Raw genomic sequence first — 17,009 nt, 5'->3', positions numbered from 1 at the left:
CCGGCGCCGAGCCACGCCCCCGCCCTCCGCCGAGCCGCCGCTTCTGATTGGACGGAGGGAAGAAGCCCGACCCGTCCGCTTCGCGGCTCGGCGCAGGCGCAGTGCGCTCCTGATGACGACATAACCCCGCGACGGCGCGGCCTACGATCCCAGGGTGCACCGGGACGGGATGGGGGCGGCGCGGGGTGTTTGTGGCGTACTGATGGCTTGAAGCGCTTTCACAGCAGCATTCCGCTTTATTTCTACCCTGGCAGATTGGATAAGAAAGTACAGGTTTGTATCGAAACGTTAAGAAAAGCGTAGCAAATTTTGAGGCAAAACAAGTGTAGTAAAAGCACAGCCCTAACTGTGTTGGCCCCAATAAGCTTCAGTCATCTTCACTAGTGGTGAATGCTCTTTACCTCCTGAGCAATAAGGTGGGCTCCCAGCTAAGGCTAGATAGCCTAGATAGCAATCTGCTAGGCTAGATAGCAAGCAGAGGTCTGCCAGCCCAGTAAGAGAGGTCCGAGATGATACAATCCCAGATGTCTTTGTGTAAGGAGAAACCACGTGCATCACAGAAACCTTCCAGTATCCTCATGGGATCTTCCCAGCTCCAGCCTCCTGACACTTCTGATGTCGTTTTGTTAACATGGCAAAACTTGACCAGGAATCGTCCAGCACTTGATATGTCACTATCGGCCTCTGTGGATGAAGACCAGCAATAATAGGAAGTTTCAGCTTCAATCTGAGAAGGAAAAAACATCTTCCCCTCGTGACTCTTAGAAACAACATTGAAAAGAGGAAATTTCTATTTATGTTCAGGTCAGGATTATTGCTACATTAAAAATAATAAAAAGTAGCAGAATATGTAGACAATTTTTTCCTGCAATTAAGAGTTAGCAGGCCTCCCTTACAGGAACAGAAAGCTGAGCTCAGACCACCTGCTTTACTCGAGTAGCATAACACAGATGAAACAGGATAAAGCAGAGGAGATAACCAGGTCCAAAGAACTGAAATAAGGTTGAGGACAAGCTGTGAGCTTTGGAACGTTTTTCACCAGTGCCAACACTAACCTGACATTAAGATCTCAAGTATTTCTCAAGTCAGCCTCCCTCACATGAGGAAACGGCACAAGAGTTCTTACCTGAACAGCAAGGAGAATTCTGAACGTTCTTTCCTTCTTGTGGTATCTACTGAGAGAGCTTGAAGGGAGGTAGGGTTAAGGAAAAATAAATAGCTTTCACTTGCCTTATTTGAAAGTGCTCTCACTCCTTTGTGAACAGAAACGTTACAGTTAACATTAAGCAGAGGTTTTTTTGCTTGTTCTTAAAGGTGAATATTACATAAATTTCCCCTTACATGAGGATACATAACGTTCTGAACTGCATCTAAATTTTAAATTAGGAAAGCTTAAGCATTAGCAAGACAAAACTCTGAACTGAGATATTCACATTTACGTACTTCTCAGTTTTGAGGCTTCACCCAATTTTTATATGGGAAAACTTTTAAGTGTTGTTAAAATACTGAGTTAAAAATAATCAAAACACCCCTCATTTCTTCCAGCAGGCTAGAATTTCAGCAGTAATAAATGCAATTTACTGACACCACTAAGTTCTATTACGTTTCAGCACTCTTCCTTGATGTAAATAGTCTCTTCAGTAAGTAAGATCCCATTTATTACTCACAGATTTGATTTAATTAAGCAAACAGAAATTGAACAGGCTACATTATCTCTTCCTTTTTGAAGGCTTAAGCGGAAACTTCCTACTTGTACCAAAGGATAAAAAGCTGCACAAGCCCCAAGAAGCTAATGAAGCAAACACATATGTATCAGTTAGGGTGGCTGCTTCTGCATGAATGCTTACACAGGTAAATAAATATTTATATATATACACACACATATATATGGTTAAATCTGTGACAGTTCTCTAATAAGTTCTCTAATAGACCTACTAAAAACAAATATATATATATATATATATATTTATATATAGTTAGGGGTTCTGCAGGGCTTTTAAGGAGAACACAAATACAGGGCACATATACATACGTGCATTTTCATCACCTGCATACAGATCTGAGAAAGGAAGAACTTGGAAAGGGACACATAAGAAGGATACCACAATTGAAGCGCAGTGATGTACTGAAAACAAGAAAGCACCTGAGAACCAGGAGATAATTCACATTCAGGAGAAGCATCCGTACCCTGCAGGAAATAAATGAAAGCCAGTAAGTGCCGTGTCCAAACTTAAAGATTCAATAAACACATAAAAACACAGAGTTTTGTAAATAAAAACCCCAAAAGACACAATGCTCACCCTGGAACATAACATACATTGTTATTTCATATCAATATTCTACCAGAACCTTGACTGTACGCTACTCCCTAACCCACAACTACTCAAAGGCTGCTGTAGCATCAGCTCCTTTTGCTTGTAAGACAGCAGAATTACAGGAAACTGATTGAAACTGATTCCCAGAACAGATATTCAAAGTAAAGCATTTGGTTCTGCAGAAAAAGACAGCTTTGATTTTTTTTACATTCACAAGAGTAATTTCAGTTTTAGTCCTTAGCACTGAAGCTCAACGTTTGCTGCTCCAAGATTCAGATCTAACCTTTACACAGCGTTATTTTTTACATATTGAGGCTGACATCATGGGTAGTCAAAGAATATGTTTAATAAAAAATAATTAAACTTCCATTTGCTCTATAGAACATCATAGAAAGTAATTCAATAAATTACAAATGACTTTTTAAGACGCTTGTTCAACTACAGAAAGCAAATTCAGACTACACAGAACACAACTGGCAAATATTGCAAATGTCCAAAAGAAAAACTGGACTAAGACTTGGATCATGAAGCTTGAAACAAGGGATAGAAATACAAGGCAATAACAGCTAAGGTTCTTTTAGTAACTACCAACACACACTTTATCATCACCTCGGATATCCTTTTAATCTTAACTTCAGTATTAGTGTAATTCTACTGAGGTTTCCTTATAACCCTTAACTTTATACAACCATTTTTGCATATAGTCTAGCTGACAGCGGGACATTTTTCCCCTTCTGGTTCAAACTGATGAAAAATAAACCCAATATATTATGTTCAAGTCTACACCAGCCTTCATTACTTGGATTTGAATTGCCTTATTACATAGAAAGAATCACTAGAATGGTAACCAAACTCACTTGAGCATAATTAGGAAAATACTTTATTTCATAAATCTGATATAAATTAGGTTTTAGCCACAAGATTTAAGATTTCTTTTGTGGGGTAAGGGTGGGAAGTGATGGTACTGTTGATGTGCTCCATCAGCAAACTAAGTTAACAACTGTCTGTAAAACTTTGGCTATTTCATAGATGCATCCTAGTTAAATAAAAGTGCTATATTACAAAGGGCTAAGTATTAAATACGCAATACTTCTTTATTTTTTTTCCCACGATGAAGAATTGCTACCCCCTTCTCTTGGCAGTTTTGAATTCTCACTATTGCTAAGACACTGCATGAAGGGCCAAAAGATCAGAATACTATTTGGGAAGATACGTAACCAGCACAATCCAAATGGTACTTGTAAAATCGTGTATGACATGTAACACTGCTTCTAATCATGGGGTTATTTCGCACGTACAAACTTAGATTTCATTGGTAAAGTTCTCGGTAAAAAAAAAAGAACAAACAACACAGTTGTTTTACTGTACAAGCAAGCAACAGAACTATATCAAAATATACAGTTTTGCTTTTATTTTTAAATTTATCCCTTTGTAAAGCTTTTTCAATGACTCCTACTAGTACCTGTATCTATTTTCTCTTAACACTTGCCTTTTCTTGGACCGCAAATGCTGTAACAAGGGTCAATTGAAATCTCAGTCAGTTCAGAACTTCTGTAAATGTGAATCTGGGCCTCTACTGTGTCACAGTAATAGCAGCTTAAAAAGAAGGAGGAATCAGATCACACATCAAATGTTAGACAGATTTTATATAGTAAAGGGTTCTAAGGTTTTGGACTTAAACAGATGCCTTATGCCCTGTTACTGTGGTTTCTAGGAATAACTCGTCTTCCTTACTATTCAAAGTGCTTTCTTTTTTTTTTTTTTTTAAGTGGGTAACTCAGCATAACATATGAAAAGTGATATCCCAATAATGATTTGGGGTAATATTTTATATTTAGTCAGACTTAAATCTGCAGAGAAGTTTAAACTCAAAAGGAGTTCAAAACTATCTATACTTTATTTACCATTATTAACTGGTAACTCCAGGAGGTTTTATGACATAAAACACAAATAGAAATCTACACAAACAAAGCAAACAAACAATTTTTACATGAAGTATGCAGTGTTGAAAGGTCTTTTCAGTGGCACTTTATGACACTTTGCCTTTTCTGAGTCTTGGGGCAACTACTCCTCATTTTGGGACTTCTAATTCTGCAGAGGGAGCCCAAAACTTTGCAAAGGTGTAAACTAAATAGATCTACGTGGTGCCAAGAAGCGTGAGACAAGACCATTTTTGGCTTGATTTCCCCTTACTGCTGTCACAGAGAACAGTCGCAATGAGGGGGAAAAAACCCACCAACAGTCGTATCTCAACTCAGATTTTAACATGATATACAAGATGTCTTTAGAAAACAAAACAAAACCTGAAAACAAGTAATAGAAACCAATGTAAACTTCCTAAACTAACTCAGCTGAGGTAACAGGTAGCCAGTTTAATTGGCTGATTGGGAAAAATTTATCTTCTTTTAAACACACTTGTACCTGAATTGGAAACAGCAGTGCATCACAACACTAGAGCATTTTCATGTAATTAAAGCAATGGATGGTGATGTAGATTCTACAGCTTTCATGACATTCATTAGCTGCCCAAATTATTGCTGAGTTTTGATCTGTAAATTATAAGTGTCAAGGAGGCTGTAAAACTATATTCAAATTAAATCAATAATATGCATAAAGTATTCTGTGTTCACTGCAAATATATTAAATATACAGCTCTTTCTTGAGCATTATTTTCATAAAATTAACCCCCCAACAAAATTATAATGCCTTTTGTTGTAATTTTACACCATTGTGTATTTGATAGTACATACAAGTTCAGAAACTCATGAACTTCAGGAAATATTACATGCAAAACGTCTCTGAAAGCAGTTTGCACTTCTAAACAAATACTGAAATGTTCGGTCAGTAAATCATTGATGCACTCAACACTGGGTTATTTACAATGAAATAATTAAAGAATAAATTCAAAATCAGTTCATAATTTAAGTGCAGAGTCTGGGGTCAGTCTTCATCACTAGAATCTGAATCCTCAGATGAAGACGATGTACTATCAGATCCAGATGAAGCATCTGCTTTCTCTGAACCTTCATCTGTGCTGTTTTCGTTGTGAGAGCTTGGCTCTGTTCCCCCTTTGTCTTCCTGATCTCTAACCCGAGAATTTTCCTCCTTTTCTTCTGTAGGCTTGGCTGAGCCCGTGTCATTACTTTCACTGTTCTGTACATCAAAAATATTAGACTGAGACAAAGCTGGGATATGAAGATTAAGGCCTGGAGTGAGAAGCATCCCTGGATAAAGTATGTTGGACAAAAGTAATGGGTTAAGAGAGAGAGGATTGGCAGCTGCAGCAGCAGAGGATGTTGAAGGAGAGCTTGAAACAGAGTTTTCACCACCAGTATCTGTATTTTGGTCTTCTGTCCTTTCTTTCTTTATATCCACCTCTTTCAAATCACTTCCCTTTTTATCCTCTGAAATAGATTCTGTAGACTTTGTCAGAAGTCCTCCCATGCCCAGCAAGTTTGGTAATCCAGCCATCCCTGACAGCAGCATGGGGAACATGGCAGCCATGTTCTTAGCTTCTCCTCCAGTAGTTAAGCCAGCTGGCATTCCAATCAACCCTGCTGTTACTTGCAGTGACTGCAGGTTTTGCAGGTTTTGTTGTAAGGCCTGAAGACTAGACAGATCCATTCCTGGAAGCAATCCGTTGGTGAGCAGAGGGTTAACTGATACGCTTGCAGCAGTGGCAGCAGCTGCAGCTGCTGTTGCCTTAGCAATCTCACTTTTGGGGCGCCTTCCCCTCCGGCTTACTTCTTCCCGCACAACAGGCCCGGTGAGAATACGGTCAAACATTCCTTCTGGAAGAAATCCCTGCAAGAGAAGCAGTGTGAATCTTTAGTAATTTGAAAGGATGTACAAATTAAAGAAAAACAATCCACAAAAAAAACAAACACAAAAGCCAAGCATACACTAACAGTATCAAACACTTTTCTGGGGTGTTAGCAAAGCAGCTTCATCTCTAGACTGGAACTGGTGGTGGCTTTGTGCAAACTCCAATACTTAAAAGTCCCAATTCAACAGTGGGGACTAAGGAGGCACCTTTTCAGACACACTGCTTACTCATCATCTAAGGATTATGTGCAGACCAAACCACATAGAGTTCATCAGAAGAGCAATCTTAGGTTAAGATCTAAAGCATGGCATTGCTTTGTAGTATTATCACATTCCAATCATCCATTTTGCCACTGCTTAACATCAAAAAAGTGCTAGTTCCTGCTTAATGTTTTCATAGTTCACCTCATCTATAAACTTAAGAACAAACAATAAAGACTCAAATGCAATTCTACTAAAATGAAATTCAGGTAGCTTTTTTTTTAGGGTTGCATAGTATTTACCTCACGTCTGTAAGCCCTCCTTACGTAAGCACTGCATAAACACGTGCTATTTTCTCTGTAGCAGTTTTCCTTATTTGACCCTAACAATTGATTGAAAACAATAAATGAATACAGTAATAGATTTGTTTATATGCCTATGGTTGCATGGCATAAGTCATAATGTTCAGGTTCAGTTATTTGATCTAGGCAAACACGCAGAAATGCTGTCCATAAACGCACACAGTTCTGTAAGCTCTATGTTAGCCATAGCAGCTCACATCTGCCTACAAACGTGGGATGCTTTGATGCACTTTTTCCAAGCATCTGTGAAAAAGCTACTCACTGACTGCAGCTTGCTACTAGCAAGAAACTTAGGCAGGACATGCAAGCAATGTGCTGCTCTTACTGTGGATGATCCATACAGAAGGAATGTATGGGAAAAACTGAAGTGGTTGCACAGACCTACACCTAACAATGTATTCATATATTAACCTTGGTCTCTTCCCACTACAATCCCAACTTTAGTTTCTAGCTAATAATACAACCTCTAGAAAGAGAGAAATGCTAAGAAAGAAATAGCTGTATTAATACTTGATTTACATCTCAATCGGTGATATTAATTTCTTAAAAGTAAATGAGCTACAAAGTAAAAGTACGTACTTAAAATAGTATTTATCTTCTCATCTCTAATAAGAAACTATTCTGTGAGCCAAATACCTTTCTTAAAGCCTTCAAAGTAACATTTCAGAGATTAAAATGTCATAGCATTATAGCGCCTTCAACTAAATCTCTGATCTCTAATTTAGGGTTGACAGTTACTGTCCCTTCTCTTCCTCCTACTCACAGCTGTGCCAGCACACCAGTTTCAGGAGCCAAGGTGGCTGAAAAAAACTAACACTGACTCATCCTCCACATTTAACAGAATTTAATACCAGAAGTGAAAGCCTTGCCTTCCCCATCACGTCACAGATATCTCATTCTGCAAATACTCACAGACTGCTTTACAATTTCTCCCCATTCAGGAGCCACTCCATATTCTGGATTTTCTTTCAAGAACCTGCACAAATCCTTCAGAGGGGGAGCAAACGCACCCCCCACCTGAGAAACAAAGACAGAAGTCAGTAAATAGTTCTATGGAAAAGGAAGAAAGGCAACTGACATTGTTTTGGTTTTTTTTGCTTCTTACATAAAATAAGACACACAGTCTTAACTAAAATTATCAACGTAGCATTAATTGATTTCTGTTGGTTTATGCAAAATAGAGTTTTGGAGAATTTGGTGATGCAGACAAGTAGGAGGCAGCTAATAACTGAGCAAACTGAGAATAAAAACATAACAGAGAAGAAGTGAGTTTCACCTAAGGTGTGGAAATTTATTATTAGAGCAAAAAGCCAGCATGAAAACAGGCTCTTACAGCAAGCTAAGATCAAATCCCTCATTTATTCATCATCAACTTAGAAGATTCCTCAGGGCACAGCTTACTAGAGAAAAGTCAAGTGTCTGTTTTTCAAGAGACTAGCTCTTGTACAGGTTCCTTTTCAGAGCAGCCATCTCAATGCACTGAAGAGATTAAAGACTGGAGTTCTGCCTCGCTTTCTTCTGCAGGTGCCAAAGCTTCTGACCTTAACAGCAGCATAAAAAACAATCTGCTTTCTCTCCAAGAGAAAAACAAGCTAGCAGCATAACAAGAGAAAATGCTCCAGATGTCAATGCAATACCTCAAAGACTCTTGCTGGATTGCTCCTCTAAGACTCCCACTGACATTCAAAGACACCATCCCATGTGTCTCTCTACAGTTCTTCCATAAACAACTATGTTCTATATGATTTTCTTGAATATGGTCTTTCAGCCTTCCTGAAATCCCATTTTCAAATGCATTATGCCTTTACCAAGCTTTAATTACCTATCTGAAAACTTGTACTAAGCAGCTGATTTTCTGTCTTCCACTGTTGAGATTTTAGAGAAAAATCCTCTTCCTGCTTTGGTTCTCTGTTAAGCTACTATTTAACCTAACAGTCTGATTTACAGGGGTTATATACTGGCCACCCATAAAAAAAAGAAAAGAAGAATACAAAATAATCCAATGCACAGGATTTAAGTAATTCCAAGGGACAGGTTTCTATAAAGAATGAACTACCAATATAATATTAATCATATCAAAAAGTAGTAACGTCAAAATAAGATAATGTGCCCAAAATTAAGAACATGTGAAACTCCTGATTAGAATACACATAGATCTATTACATATATATGTGTGTGTGTGTGTGTGTGTGTGTGTGTGTGTGTGTGTGTATTTATATATATATTTTATATATATATATATAAAATATAATATATATATATATGCATAAATTTACAACAGGGCCTTTTTTAAAAGCATGGCAATTTTTGCTAGTCTTGAACTGAATTATTATACAGAAAATAAGAATTGTCTCTGAAAAAGTTTGTGTAGCAAGTCCAATAGTTAAATTATATCAGTAAAGTGCACGAGAGCAATTTTTAACACAGAACAGTAGATTTCAGGGCCATACCAATACAGTGGGCATGCCTCTGTATTAATCAATGGCACAAACACTGCAATATATGACGTGCTCAACTTGTGCTGAATGTTAACACTGAAAGTTTCTAGCAGTATCATATATGTTTTCAGTTATAAAATGCTTGCTAGAAGAGCGTAATCGACTTCCTTGTTCTGTACCAAAACCCTGCACAAAAACTTTAACTTGTGCTCAGTATTATGCTTGCTAAAATATTAAGAGTTCATTTTCAAGTAACTTTCCATTTGGAAAACATCTGAATGGGAACAGTCAATATGAATACCTTTCTTGCATTTCTTCTATTTATGAGCTGGACACGTTCTTCACCAGTCAAACTGTTAACATCTAGTTTATTAGGGTTTCGACAACGGTGTCGTTTTTGTTTGGGCCTCCCTTCATGCAGTTGCATCCTCTGTTATAAAGGAATAAAAAAAGTCAATTACTTTTCTGATATAGCTGCTTTTAAAATGGTTAAGTGGCTTTCAGAAATATTCTTCTGTTTCAGTGCTTTGTCCAACAGAGAATGTCATAAATAATACTTCCTTATGTTCTGTGCCACATTAATCAAGTTTTAATTCAGAAATAACGTAAGAAAGCTATATGCACAACATCACTATCATACCGCTGTAATGTAGGTAATGAGATTTTTCCAGCAAATCCTGTTTTGTATCACTATGCAGTAATGTTATTTTCAGCTCCTGTAATTTCTGATTAACTAATCGTTTTCACTGTAATACGAGGCTTCTTAGATATTTTTTAATTCCTGTGTAAAACTAGACAAGGATCAAATGTCTTTGCTTCGTGTTACTTTGCTTAGCAATTGTATTTGTAATGTATTCGGTGGAAATCAAACTGTGTAAGAAAGAATGAAACATTCTCCTTCCTGATCAATACAGAAGAGCAAAGAAATAAATAATTCCATGCAAAATGCATTATCAATTCAAATACATCTTATGAGATATTTTGCTATTAGTTGAAGTTAACACGCAAGTATACTCACAGGAATACAAGCTCCTAAATCTTCAACATAGCCCGGATGTTCCTTCAGCCACCTTTCTAGATCTTTCCTTTTGGGGGCATCATCACCTGCCAGCCTCGTCCCATCTTTTAGGTTAATAACAGGAACTGGACTCTCTGCATCAAGCATGCCTTGAGACTGCGTGTAATTGAGTGCTGGGTTTATTCCGGCAGCAATGTGACACGAGTTAATTCCTGGATTTACCTGGAGAAATTCAAAAGATGACCCTAAACTCTCCACAGAAAGCAATCACAGTTACTTCAGGTATGTTATGATGAAGGCCAGAGTCCTGCAGATCATTAAACACAAACTCAAGGACTCAGAAAAACTCCCTTTAAGTCCCTCTAAGACCAAGTCCTGTCACATGCTGCAGGAAAGGATGTCAGGAAGTGTTGCTACGCCATACACTGAGTTTCTAATAGTACGCTTCTAATTACAGCTTAACAGTGGTATTTTTACAGAAGACACTGGTTACCTGCTACTTGTTTCACATTTATTATGTTTAGCAAAACTCTAACAATTCTTATTTGTGTACTAATAGACAAAATTCACAACAATTTCAGCCGAGTAATGACGTTTTTGTTGAATGATGACAGTTACATGCAGTTAAGGATTGAACAGTTATCTGGATCTTATTTTTGGATAAAGATTTAACTTTACTTACATGATTGGGCTGCTTATTTCTGTTTATAAAGAGGACATCGACTCCTTCCACGTTCTTCCTTCTCCCTCTTCTCTTTTTGAGTACCGGCTGACTATCAACTATCACTCCATTGGCGCTGGCTGCTAAGTGACTGGAAGTACCTAGCCAAATTACAGAGCAAAATTCATGTCAGATCCTTAAATTATTTATAATGATAAGCATATTAGAATAATAAAAGAAAATGAAATTGATACAGTACTAGTGCAGGTAATTTCTACATGTAATAGCTAAAAAACTACAAGTAGCAAGTTAAGGATGATAGTTTTAGAGATGTTTTCATATACACGCATATGCAAACTCAATGAATTTCAGCCACTTGGTCAGATCCTGGCCTAAAGGAAGCACCCAGCACAAAAACTACAAATATTTTTAATCCAAACTAACTGCTCAATTCAAGCTCATTTTATATTGACAATGTAAACTTACTGTTGCTTATTATGAAAATAACCTCTGAATGTTTGGCTGTAAGCCAAATAACTTGTTCCAGACTATTGCCTTCAACTGTTTCATTACTTGAGACACAGGAAAGCATCTGAAGAGTGTGAAACAAATAACACAGGCGTAAGCCTGGAATTTTTCATCTTCACTTCCTAGACACGGTATGTTCCAACTGTCTCATTACTTACAGCATAGAGTGACATGCTTTACAATAATTAAGGTCTTCTTGCAGGAGGACTTACCATTCGTAATGGAATCCTTCAAATAAAGAACGTCACAAAAACTGACTGTGAAAGCACTCATGGTCCAATTCCACGCTTCAACTTAGGTGCCTAGATTCCCTGACACATTGCACACAATTGCTCTAAACTGTGGTTTAAAGCAAATTTCACAGCCGCCATCTCTCTCCACCGCGTATACACGCAGATCAACAGAAGAGCAAAGAATAAAAGATTTATTACTAATCCTTGTGCCCTTCAGACACTTTAGGAATTCACAACACGTACCTGATTCAGGAAGCGATTTTGGGAAGTTGACAAGGCTGATTTCTGAAGCATTCTGGAGATCACGTAGCCGAGCCAGGTATTGCTGCTGTCCCAGTGCGCCTTCCTCGCTTTCAAATGGCCTTTTCTGAGATAGTCCCTGCTTCTGAAAAGTCAATTTCAAACCACCTTCCTGTTAAATAAATCCCAGGGTTAGAAGTGTCTCTTCTGAAGCAGAAATGACTACTTCATAATCAGGATTCTCACTTAGTTCTCTCTGGTTACTCCAGAGGAGTTGAGGAAAAAGAAAAGCCACATACCAGGCCTTAAAACTAGTTCTGCTTCTCCGCATGAAGGAAGCTGACCAGAAACTTCACCGAATTGTCTATAAATTTTAGTTTACCTGCCCACTTAAGTGGAAAAATGCAGATGCTGAACTCTAAATAAGCATCAAATCCAGTTACAAGGGGAAGTTTCATGTATTATGTGCTATCAACAGGTCATAAAATACAGGTTAAAAAATAAATAAAATGAAGCATCTAGCCTGCATTTTGAAGTGCAAAATTTACCTGTAAACCTTCATGAAAAAGAGGAAGTGCTGGCTAAATAGAATATGCTGAAATGTTAAAAAAAGAAAAGCCAAAAAGCAGAAACATTGTTCATAATTCAATGTTTTTTGTTGTTTTTTTAAAAGAAATGGCATAAAACAGGCTGGCTGAGGAAGCATCACAACAGGATTTCAATTCAGAGAGGAGAATAATGAAGATTTCCCTCCAGAGTTCTATGAAAACTGGAAAAAAAACACAAAACAAAACAAAAAAAGACCCCAAATACTCAATGCCCAGAAAAAACAGACCCAAATACCCACAAACAAGTGTGTGAAGGAAGTGAGAGTAAGAGCAGGCAGCCACTTGCAGGTAAAGCATGCCGCACACCGCAATCGCAATCAGGTCCTAGGGCAATAAAAATAAACATACGTCATTGATTTTCACTGTAAACTCCTTTTCTCGTACATGCTTCTTCACCTTTGACATCTGTGGCGACTGATCATATTCTTCTTTAACACCTGCAAGAGGGGGTGTTGGTGCACTGGGCTCACTGTAATCTGTAGCTGCGCCTGGACTATCCAGAAGTTTGGTTGTGTAGAAAGATGCCACTGTATTGCTGTCATAGTTCCTTCTTGCTGAAGGCCATTTACCCTTCAACACTGTTTGACAAATACTATCAAGCCGGTTAATCATAACTCGATCCTAAAAAAAAAAGAGAAAGCATTTTTACAAGAGTAACGTTTACTGACACTGCACATTTACGTATGATGTTAGAAACTACTCTGTGCTACAAACCAGAAATCAAACCCCACAGATCTTTGACTATTCAAAAACAGCTCGAAAGAGCATAGCGTTCAAATGAAATAAAATGACTAAGAAAGAATGAAAAGTGAACAATCAACTATAGGAGTGAACTTGGCTATGTCAGCCACAGTAATTCAGAATGACTATAAAGCTTAGAAATACTCACTATTCAGTACTTAACTCAAAGAAGATGAGTTTACAGTAAATTAATTCTAGTCTCTTTTCCATGTACACTGCAGAATTTCAACATAAGGAATCACATAATATAAATTCTAATATTAAAGTTGTAACATCAGTGCTCCACCCAATCTATACCAAGCATTTCACAATGTAGCTGACGGTGTCCAATTACCACTACCTAAGTCATTTCTTATATGTAGCGTAAGTGAATACTCACTCCACTTCTTACCTACTTTGAGAGTACTCTAAAGAACACTCTTTATGACTTAGGATGATACAAATATGCTTCCTTTAATGTTTTGCTTCCTATGTGAACATTCTCTCATATACAGATTTACTTTTATTATAAATTAAATCCTTTTCTTCCCCCCACCCAGCCCCAGTTATCTTCCCACAGCCTCTGTGACATGGTTTTATTACATTTAACTGAATATCAGCCCACCTTCCCCTATGTACTTCATTTTCAAAGAAATATACTAAACTTGCCTTTGGCCAATAAGATGCAGCCAACATGTATCCACCTTGTAGGAGATAACTGGAATTTGGTGTCCCATTATTCATCTGGAAGCTGTCCTGCGTCTCATCGTGTGTTGTACTCAGAGAAGCTACACTCTCTTCGTCATATGCTTTTATATGAGGGGTTCCTTCTGCTAAATAAAACCACCAGTACAACTTCATGTTGGAAGTTAAAAAAACACTCATAGTAGGTCAGGTGAGCAACACAGAACAATGTTCAGAGAAAGACCTAACAAAATTATACTCAATAATTGGTGATTCGAATGGACTATTGATCCTTTCCCAGGCATATACATTTTGTACATACTTCTGTTAACTTTCTGAGAGCCTAAAAATGAAATTGTGCACACTACAGAACAAGCTGATAGGCAGACCTTACTTACTTTAACGTATTTCATTTGCAAGCAAGAATCAGATTGAACAGAAATATGTCTACTCCAAGAATGTGGCAAACCTGTTGGGATACTAGTTATAAAAATGCCCTCACTTCTTTTATTGGATGGAACGCTGGATGCTCTACTTCACATATCCTGAAAATTATTTCTTTTGATTTTAATCACAGATTTTTTTTCCCTTATTAACTTCCCATTATGTCCACAGACTTCATTTTAATTCTCATCATCATTTTTCTTCTTCCTCCACCAGGACAACACAAGTTTCACCCTGATATGGGAAAACAGTTGAACTGAATGTTGGTGCTTCCAGAAAAGGTAACTACTAAGTCAGCAAACAGAACAGGAGTGTTGAGGGATGATTCTACAGAACTCAAATCTGTCCCTCGGAATGGCTATGCATCAAATCGTCTCGCCTCTCTTAAATGATGTTTCCGATATAGAAATTAAGCCAAAGTGTGACTTATGAACACCATAGAATCTTATGAAACAAAACCTGGCTTAAAACAAGTGCAGACAAAACTGAGAAAAGTTTTCCCGCATTTTCCAATCTCTTCAATTCCAATTTAGAATAAAATAACCGAAATAAAAGGAAGGCTGACTGATTTACAAGATTTTGCAATCTGAAGTTTGCATGATTACTTGCATCAACAGACTGAGTTGGCATAAAGAGAGACTAATATTTTGACTTGCAGCACATGTTTTAGTATTCACCATTTAGAAATAGCTATGTCAGATACTCCTTCCTTTTCTCTCACTGTTTTTACATTTTCCATACAACTGTTTCCTCTGAATACAGCCTTCCACTGCTAAAGGCAGCAGCTTCATCATTCTGCTTAAGCGCCACTTTACTTCCCAAGAATCGTTTTCCCAATAAGTTAACTCTAAGGTTTCCATCTGTGATTTCCCCAAACACAAGTATCAATCTAATTATATAACACCATTTTTCCTGAGCTATCAGGAAAAAAAAATTGCTTTACTCATACTGTAATGCCGCTGCCTAACTTCATTCTCTTCACTTTTCTATTACCATTAGTTATCATGGGGTAGAGAAACCTTTTTACATTCTGATTCTGAACATGGCAAGAGTACAGCTTGTAGTACCTCTAAATGTAATGTGTTAAATTGTAAAACTTCAGCATCAGTACACTGCTTGACCACATCCAGCTTACAAGAAAATATAGCTTACATGACTCTTTAACTAGTACAGAAATATTATTGCAGACTTCCTGAAAAAGCTATGCAGACAGGTAAGCAAGAGTGAAAAAAATAACAACAGGGAAACCTAGAGAATCTCTGCATTAAGCAAGGAAGAGAAACAGTAGTAGGGAACATACATAAAATACACTTCACGGAATACACTGGCCATTCAACTCTCCTCCCACACGTGAGCCACATGCACTGTGTGCTTGCTTAGGGAACTGGTCAACAAAGCCAAACTACCTCAATCCAAGGCAGTGAATAAGAAGCAAAGAAAATACTGCATCTGAAATTCTTCAGCTCCCCTGAATAATCGAGTATTTACATTTACTTCCACGGGATTTAATGTCTTTTTTTGGACCTTTTCCATAAAAAGTCAACTTGTTCAGTTTGAAAAATCGTACTTCAGAAATAAGACTACACATACCACGTTTTTGCGCCTCCTCTTCATCACTATCACTCTCTTCAGACGAGGACGATGATGACGACGACGATGATGAGGATGAAGATGACGAGGATGAAGATGCTGAAGAACAAGATGAAGATGATGAAGAACTAGAGCCTGATCGAGAGTGTGAACAAGATGAGGAAGATGAAGAGGATGAAGAAGATGACCTGGAAGAACAGGATGATCTATCTGAGTCAGAGTCTGAGTCAGAGCTAGAGTCTGATCCTCTTTTGCTGACTCTCTGTTTTTTGGAAGCTGGGTTTGGAGTTAGAGGCTCTGTCCTTGCTGCAACCATGCGCCTGTCTGTTTCAATCTTCACGCTAGGTTTGTGTTCAGTATTTTGTACTGGTGCGCCATTTTTTGGACTCAGAGGCTCAGATTTCAGTACTGTCTGCGTCTCCTCTGTAGACATACATTCCTCTTCAGACGACTGAGCATCCTCTTTCCGATTTTCATTTTTAACTTTCATGTCCTCAAGAGTATTCACTTTAGCATCTGGCAATCTTGACTGAGGTGTAAGAGGAGAAGCAGATAATGCCATCTGATACTGATGCAAGAGTGGAGTAGAAGTCCTTGACAGTGCTACTTTGTTCTGACTATAGTTCCTCTGGGCAGACATAAACGAGAGTTCAGGATCACGAAGAATATGATAATCTGTCCTGCTAACCCCATGCTTAGCAGCTCCAATAAGTAAATCCCTGTCATGAGTCCCACATTCCCACCAGACAGGTAAATCTGGGTTTGGCTGACATAGCTTTAGTCGTTCAAACAACTGTGGATGTCTAAGAGCCTGTTCTCGCACCTTCCTTAGAAGCTCAATGCGATACAAAGTCCGAGAGGCACGTTCCTCTGTAATTGGTTGGATAAAAATGTTTGGGTCTACCAGTTCTGTAATAAAACATAACACAGATGAAAATATGGCAAAAAGCAAACACAAAACCAAAAACCACCACCACAAATCAATACCAGAACTACATGACTTGAGTAACTTGATATATTGCCCTCCATAAGCTTTCAATTTTACAGTTCACTTAAGATCTTTGCTTATTTTCTTCTCCATTTTTATTCTGGAACATGTAATCTCAAGATAAACACCAATAACAGAAATCAAAGAGAAAACT

General features: G+C 37.9%; 1 protein-coding gene across 8 annotated transcripts in view; it reads right to left on the bottom strand.

Moving 5' to 3' along the window:
* Positions 1-2,641: 2,641 nt before the first annotated feature.
* CHD9 (chromodomain helicase DNA binding protein 9) overlaps positions 2,642-17,009 on the bottom strand; it is an 83,472-nt gene continuing 69,104 nt past the window's right edge. For 6 of the 8 annotated variants that reach the window (XM_072346869.1, XM_072346866.1, XM_072346867.1 and 3 more), the window contains 9 exons: positions 15,868-16,776; positions 13,819-13,982; positions 12,778-13,050; positions 11,825-11,993; positions 10,842-10,981; positions 10,160-10,381; positions 9,443-9,571; positions 7,616-7,720; positions 2,642-6,119 (listed from right to left, as the gene is read on the bottom strand). In XM_072346869.1, the coding sequence (XP_072202970.1) occupies positions 5,256-6,119; positions 7,616-7,720; positions 9,443-9,571; positions 10,160-10,381; positions 10,842-10,981; positions 11,825-11,993; positions 12,778-13,050; positions 13,819-13,982; positions 15,868-16,776 (2,975 nt within the window). In that variant the 3' untranslated portion in view covers positions 2,642-5,255. The remainder of the gene's footprint in view (positions 6,120-7,615; positions 7,721-9,442; positions 9,572-10,159; positions 10,382-10,841; positions 10,982-11,824; positions 11,994-12,777; positions 13,051-13,818; positions 13,983-15,867; positions 16,777-17,009) is intronic. The other 2 variants (XM_072346871.1, XM_072346870.1) reach the window with 2 other exon arrangements.

Source organism: Excalfactoria chinensis, chromosome 11 (genome assembly GCF_039878825.1).
Source record: "Excalfactoria chinensis isolate bCotChi1 chromosome 11, bCotChi1.hap2, whole genome shotgun sequence".
Classification (NCBI taxonomy): Eukaryota; Metazoa; Chordata; class Aves; order Galliformes; family Phasianidae; genus Excalfactoria; species Excalfactoria chinensis.
Note: the sequence above shows the minus strand (reverse complement) of the source record. Positions and strands in the feature narration are given on the sequence as shown.